This window comes from Austrofundulus limnaeus, unplaced genomic scaffold (assembly GCF_001266775.1).
Source record: "Austrofundulus limnaeus strain Quisiro unplaced genomic scaffold, Austrofundulus_limnaeus-1.0 Scaffold162, whole genome shotgun sequence".
In the NCBI taxonomy this organism is placed as follows: domain Eukaryota; kingdom Metazoa; phylum Chordata; class Actinopteri; order Cyprinodontiformes; family Rivulidae; genus Austrofundulus; species Austrofundulus limnaeus.
In genome coordinates this window covers 348,472-355,471 of record NW_013952564.1, presented here as the reverse complement: position 1 = coordinate 355,471, position 7,000 = coordinate 348,472, and the positions used below count along the sequence as shown (strand labels likewise).

The 7,000-nt window shown below is 42.6% G+C and overlaps 1 protein-coding gene across 1 annotated transcript in view; it reads right to left on the bottom strand.

Annotated features, from left to right (window-relative positions):
* hal (histidine ammonia-lyase) overlaps window positions 1-6,462 on the bottom strand; it is a 12,245-nt gene extending 5,783 nt beyond the window's left edge. Inside the window, exons 1-13 of the mRNA XM_014017139.1 lie at window positions 5,980-6,462; window positions 5,826-5,886; window positions 5,694-5,721; window positions 5,539-5,613; window positions 5,376-5,448; window positions 5,222-5,288; window positions 5,103-5,140; window positions 4,902-5,027; window positions 4,664-4,803; window positions 4,438-4,485; window positions 1,466-1,613; window positions 1,291-1,386; window positions 563-621 (exon numbers count right to left, since the gene is read on the bottom strand). Of these exons, the coding sequence (XP_013872593.1) occupies window positions 563-621; window positions 1,291-1,386; window positions 1,466-1,613; window positions 4,438-4,485; window positions 4,664-4,803; window positions 4,902-5,027; window positions 5,103-5,140; window positions 5,222-5,288; window positions 5,376-5,448; window positions 5,539-5,613; window positions 5,694-5,721; window positions 5,826-5,886; window positions 5,980-6,226 (1,206 nt within the window). The 5' untranslated portion in view covers window positions 6,227-6,462. The remainder of the gene's footprint in view (window positions 1-562; window positions 622-1,290; window positions 1,387-1,465; window positions 1,614-4,437; window positions 4,486-4,663; window positions 4,804-4,901; window positions 5,028-5,102; window positions 5,141-5,221; window positions 5,289-5,375; window positions 5,449-5,538; window positions 5,614-5,693; window positions 5,722-5,825; window positions 5,887-5,979) is intronic.
* Between the last annotated feature and the right edge of the window lie 538 nt (window positions 6,463-7,000).

Genomic DNA, 7,000 nt, shown 5'->3' with positions numbered 1-7,000 from the left:
GTTCACCTGGTCTGTCACACCTGGTTTCACTCAGCTAATTAAGGTAATTATATTATTAGTATCATTAATATTTGTATCATCAGTTTCACTATGAATAATTTCTGCCTGCTTACTTTTGTTCCTTGCTTGATTGTTGTTGTTATAATCTTTCCTCTTATTCTCTGAGGTCATTTTTTTCTAATTTATCCTTAGTTTTGTTCATCCCGTAGTTCATGCGATATTTTGCTACCGCAGACACAGAGTTGAATCAAAACGTTCTTGCACTCAGAATATTTGTTCAGAACCAGTCTCAGATACTATCACACCAAATTTTAGTTCAATGTTTATAAGACTAAGTGAGTTACAGCCTTTTTTGGGGTTTTTAAGCTCAGCATTCTATGGTGGCCATCTTGAATCTGTTTGACTTCAAAATTAATTGGCAGTAAATGTACGTCCAATCATTGGTTTCTGAGAGTTTTATTTAAATCTGTCCACTTGTTTATGAGACATCTTGAGAACAGTCACATTAAACATACAGACAGACGTGTTTGTTAATTTTTGTCCTTATTTGTGTTGAGGTTACCTGGGGGCAGCACCGCATGGTGTAAGCATCCTGAACTCTGTCACAGAACCTGTGGCTCTCTAAAAACACACAATAACACACGTTTGAGAGTTCCGTAAGTGCAAATACAATGTGAGAGTTTTTTTATTTTATTTTCTTATCAAATACACTATTTGTGTTTTTCTGAAGAAGGAGCTATATGGAGCGTATGAATGGAAAATAAAACGGGTCCAAGAATGGATCCTTGGGGAACTCCACATGTGAGAGGAGCTGAAGAGGAAACATATTTTCTGAGGTGTACAGAGAAGCTCCAGCTGTACAGAGCTTGTGATACCACATTGTTCCAGCCTGGAGAGCAGACCTGTGATCATCTCGGTGTCAAAGGAAGCTGTCGGGTCTAAAGCAGAGTCTCCTAAATCTGTGGCCAATAAATTATCATCAAAAACTTTCAAAGTTGCAGTTTCTGTGCTGTGAAGGGCTTTTAAACCAGACTGGAACATTTTGAAAATATTGACCATTTAAGAACAGCAGCTAAATAAAAACTATCCTTTTTAAGGTTTTTGAATGACAGAATGACTGTTCTAGCATATGCTACCTAGCAAAACATACTACCTTGTGGGGATCTATTTCTTGTTACTGCACCCAAAGCCCAGGCACTATAAGTTCAAATACTGTTTACACCATACGTGGGTGTGTGTAATATTTTAAATTCTATTTGTCTTCTTCACTATCTGTGTCAGTTCACTGACCTGCAATCTCAGATGGGTGGTGATCAGAGTCCAGCAGTGAGCGGAAGCGTTGAGCAACCTCTATCTGTCCGGGATGGGGTCGCAGTGCGTGGATATCTATAAAATCAGCGGAAACAGAAATGAAGAAGCTGAAGGTTAAGAAGCAGCTCCTGTTCGCACACGTGCCGCCGCTCACCGCTGTCGAAGGCCTTGGTGGTTCCCTTCAGCACCTCCAGCGTCAGAGCAGCAATAATATCTGCCTGGTTGGCGATCGCCTGGGCTCGTTCCACCGCCTCCGCTCCTAAAGAGGTGATCATCTGGGTCCCGTTGATCAGAGCAAGACCCTGAGGGGGCATGAAAAGGACAGAAGATGGGTGTATTGTTTCAAATTTAGGAAACATTTATTAGATAATTGGCACAGTGAATCAACTAAGTTACAGTACAACTAAGTCATTTTAGTTTGCAGATTTTTCTCTGGATTTACAGCACCGGAAATCTCAACTGCTCAAAATAAAATTTTACCAAAAGCCTTAACAGAATTTTACTTTGCTGTTGTTGTTCTGCATATAGGTTAATATTTTTCAAACATTACACTTTACCGTAAGAATTAGGTATTTATCCTGTGATATAAGCCTATATATTACAGTTTAAATGACTGAGGTCAGCACAGACACTACTTAATATTTCAAATTAATAGCATTCCTTGAAGACATCTGTTAGCTCGTAGTAAGTGATGCAGGTGACTCGCAGCTACTGCCGCAGCACATTTGAGTTTAAAATCTGTAAAACTGGCTGAATTTTAGTAACTTTTGTGTTGGCTAAAGTAATTAGATGTTCCATATTCGGTTCGGTTGTATTAAAAGGTTGTAGATGTGCAAAGTACTTTCTGAAAGTTTCAATAAAATCTCTTCTCTTCATAAGAGAATTAGTTAACAGGACAAACACACAAAGTACAAATTACATCTTCATTTTTTCAATATTACCCACCAGGTTGCACCCCCTGATTAATAATGTATCTCCAGTATAACATTTGTTCAGAATATGGGACTCGTGCCGGCAAAATGTGTCAGAATGAGCAGGCTGCTAAGTGAAAATAAAGATTTGAAATTCAATTTTTCATAAAAATTAGTCCAAAAATAAAAACACCATCTAGCAATCTCAGTAACCAAAATGACATATAATCTCCCAAATCTAGTTTTCTAACAGGTGTGTCTTCACAAATCATCCTTCCAATTTCTTTTGAAACTGATCATTTTTCTCTGCCAGCTGCTGAAGAGCCAGGAAATCATTTTTATAATGTTCGGTGTCGTTGTGAATTTTTTTGGTTTCCCCACACTGACGAAAGAAATGTATTTTGCCAGGTGACAATTTGCAAAGGTTCAACAAATTATGCATCATTTTAAAGCTTTTGAGGTGGACGATTTGAAATATTAAAAACCTAATATTAAAAAATTCCTCATTGACTTGTTTTTCCAACACAGAATATGTATTTTGAGACTAACAACAAAAGCCCAAGTGTGTATTCTTCAGCTTTAATGTGTGTGTCACATTGTTGATATAATATGTTTTGTTTTGTTTTTTTCCCCCTCATCTTCCCTTGTGTGGTTTATAGTTTTTCTGTTAAGGGTTGCGCCTCTTCATGATGTCTTCATGAAGATGATCCTTGCTCTGTGCAGGGTCAGTGGCAGCATGACCCAGAGCACCTGTTCTATGTTTGTTATGTTCTGTCTTCTTCTGAATGGGTGTTCTGAACTGTAATTTCATTGTGCTCTGTACAATGACAATAAAGGTCCAATCCAGGGGTGTCCAAACTATGGCCGTACCGGTTTTATTGGCCCGCAGCAAATTCTGAAAATATAATTGAATATGGCCCGCACAAGAAGTAGTCCATTTATTGCAGAGCCTCTAGCTCTGGCTCTGAGCATCTGGTCCAGCGGAAGAAGGCTTGTTTTAAAGCTCTGGATCTGCACTACAACCTGGTGGTGGTTGCAGGTTCCTGGGACATTCCCCCGCGGAGATATAAGCGGTCAAATGTCAGCGGGCGAGCTCCGGCGGGTGAAACGGCTGAATTTAAACACGTGGCTACTGGTGCTGATGCAGGGGAATAAAAGGAAGAGATCCAGTCAGGTGGAACCGGTCCTGGATGCTGAGCACCAGGTTTAATAGCCATCTGCCTGCTAAAAACCCCTCGGGCGATATTTCTGCAATAATGCAAAAAATTCAGAAACCCACCTGATGGATCTGTTCCAGGCAATAAAAGGAACAGATCTGATCAGGTGGAACCGGTCCTGAAAGCTCAGCATCAGGTTTTATACCTGCAAGCAGGTGCAGACCCTCGCGGGCGATATTTCTGCAAAAATGTCTAAAAATGGATAAGAATCACAAATCACAGTGACCTTATGCCCAAAAGCTGGGTTAGAAATACACACATTATTCATGTATCAATATGTCACTTCTAGTGTGTGGCCCGGCCCTTTGTTTATTTTTCTGCATTTGGCCCTCACTGAAAAAAGTTTGGACACCCCTGGTCTAGTCTAATTTAATCTAATCTAATTTAATCTAATCTAATCTAATCTAACAACCTATCCGATCATCTTTTCCACAGCTTGTTGAGCTTCTAGCTGTGAATTTGTTAAATAACATACTAAGGTTTATGATTTTTAAAAATGTTTTTTGTTATTGACAGAATGGTAAATGGACTGTACTTATATAGCACCTTTCTATCCATCCAGGACACTCAAAGCACTTCACACTACAGACATTCACCCATGCACACTCACATTCACACACTGATGATGGCAAACTACAATTGTAGCCACAGCTGCCCTGGGGCAAAAGAAGCGAGGCTGCCATACACNCACACACACACACACACCCACACACACACACACACAACTCTTTGTTAGCTCTCTAAGCTAACATGTACAAATCAACCTATAGAGATTAATCAGTGCTTCATACACAGATGGGACACACATCAGAGGTAGAGTGGAGGTTCAGTGTCTTGCCCAGGGACACCACCACATATGACTGACTTGCAGGGAATCGAACTACCAACTATATGATGTAAAGGATGACTCCCTTAACCACTCAGCCACAGCTGCACAGAACAATGAGTTTCATTTGGTTAATTCTCACCAAATAAAGCAGCATGAATTTGAACATTACCTCTTTAGGTTTTAGTGATATTGGTTTCAGTCCGTGGGCCTCCAAGACCTGAGCAGCAGAGAAAAGCAAAGTGAATATGTACAAAGTTAAGGGTCATCAAAAAGCAAGCATGTTTTCTTGTTGAACCCTGCAACCTTTTGCTCTCACAAGTACACTACAAGGTGTAGGTTTCCTGTGGTGAAATGAAAGTTGTTGTTTTATGGTGGAAAAGTCGGTCTGATCTTACGTATTTGGCATCTGCCCATCCGCTCTTTGGGGACCACATCTTCCCCTCTCCCATCAGCCCCAGGGCCAGGTGTGAGAGGGGGGCCAGGTCTCCACTGGCACCCACCGTTCCCTTCTCTGGAACGAAGGAGAGGCAGGATGCTGCAAGTGGGGGTTAGGTGAGATAAAAACAAGGATTAGTCACATGACTCTCTGTCAGAGATCATCAGATGATTGAAACTTGTCTCGTCGAAGCTCACAGTTGAAGGCCTGTATCATGGCGTGAAGGGTTTCCAGAGAAATTCCACTGTGTCCTTTGGCTAAAACGTTGATCCTCAGAGCGAGCAGCATGCGCGTCCTCTCAGGGCTCAGCGGGTTTCCCAAACCTGCGACAAACCACGACACCTACGGCACTGAACTCTCCGAGACTTTGAAGTGAGCTTTCCAACGACTGTTATTACCTGCTGAGTGGGACCGCACCAAGTTTTCCTGGAGCTCCCTGTGAAACAAAAAGTGTCACACCACCAGTTACACAGCTGATTGTCCAAAAGTGCACAAAAATCAGTTTTGTTGCCTTTACTTGAGCTTGCTGACAGGGATGACAGTCCGGGCAAATTTGCCAAAACCTGTTGTGATTCCATAGACAACTGTAGGAACAATGAACACAACAAACTAAATACATGATATTTATATCTGCAGCTGGTTCACAGCAAACTCCTTTAGGCATCTAGAACCTTTGTTTTCTTTGACGATGGTGTCCAAAAGTTCTCGTGATTGCACAACGTTTTTCTCCGCCTCTGGGGTCAGCTAAAAAAATGTTGGGTTACTTTCAGTCAAATATTACTGCGGATAATCCAACACAAAAACAAAAACAACACTCGGTGTGTAGATCATTACCTTTATCTTATAAAGTCCTCTTCCTAAGTCAACCAGGTCTGTGGCAGTCAAGCTGTTCCCATCCAGGCAAATGTACTAAACACAGAATCTCACGTCACAATAAAACAAATAAAAGTTTCACATCTTTTTTTATTATTCAAGAAAAATGCACTTACTTCATTGGGTTCTTTGTATGCGGCTGTGCTGTTTTATGGAGTTTTGTTGAGGACTTAAGTTTATTTTGCTTTGTTTTCATTTTAAACATCTGTTATTTCAATATGACACACATTTAACAGTTTTGAGGATACAGGTGAGAAACTCCAGGCTCGCATGGGATGTACTCGGAAGACATGGTGTCTCCTTCAATAACTGAAAGCAGATGGAACACATCAATTTCGTGCGTAATTACGCACGATTACGCACAACGTGTTGTCGGATTGTATTCAGGTACACGGACTTTACCGAGCTCGACAAAGTCATTATCGTCCAGCACATCCTCGATGGTGTCATCCGCGTCCAGCAAGCCCGAACCCTGGCACCTGCGCACGATGAAGCGCGTCTCCTTCACGGACTTTATGCCTCCGTTGTCCGGTTTGTTCTTGACGTAGCGTTTTAGCGCTTCCAGTCCGAGCCACTGGATGGTGCAGGATGTGTCTCGGCAGGGCACCGCCAGCCACTCGTCTCGGATGTGGACGGTGAAGCGAGGCATGGCGTCGGAGCGGCGCGGCTCGGCGGGGGGCACTGATGCGCTCCGGGCGAGCCGTGGTGCCACCTTCAGCTGTGCGTCCTCCGACCACCAATCAGACGGAGCTGGGTGGATCGGTGGGTGTCACACCTCTGTAGATCAGTGACACCCACCACCATCCAAACTCACTCCACCGGTCGTTCACACAGATTTTTGGACTCATCGACCAGAGGCGCGCACGTGACAATGAGGTTTTATTCCTAAAAGGCAAATTGGAAAACTGCTGATTGATGACACCACAGAGACTGCAGGACTTCATGTTATTACGTGTGTCTCTTTTTTTTAACGTCATGTTGTCAAAAAAAATAAAAATAATAAAATATTTAAAAATAGATCTTGAACCAGTGAACAGATTTGAGTGAAATTGGATACAACTCTTTAATCAGTGGAGTTATTCTGATTCAAAATGGCTGCCACAGCTAACTGAGAGCTTTGCAGTTTCTGTCCTACCTGAGACACTCTGTCCTACCTGAGACACCCTGTCCTACCTCAGACACTCTGTCCTACCTGAGACACCCTGTCCTCCTACCTGAGACACCCTGTCCTCCTACCTGAGACACCCTGTCCTCCTACCTGAGACACCCTGTCCTCCTACCTGAGACACCTTGTCCTCCTACCTGAGACACTCTGTCCTCCTGCCTGAGATACTCTGTCCTCCTACCTGAGACACCCTGTCCTCCTATCTGAGACACCCTGTCCTCCTACCTGAGACACCCTGTCCTCCTACCTGAGACACCC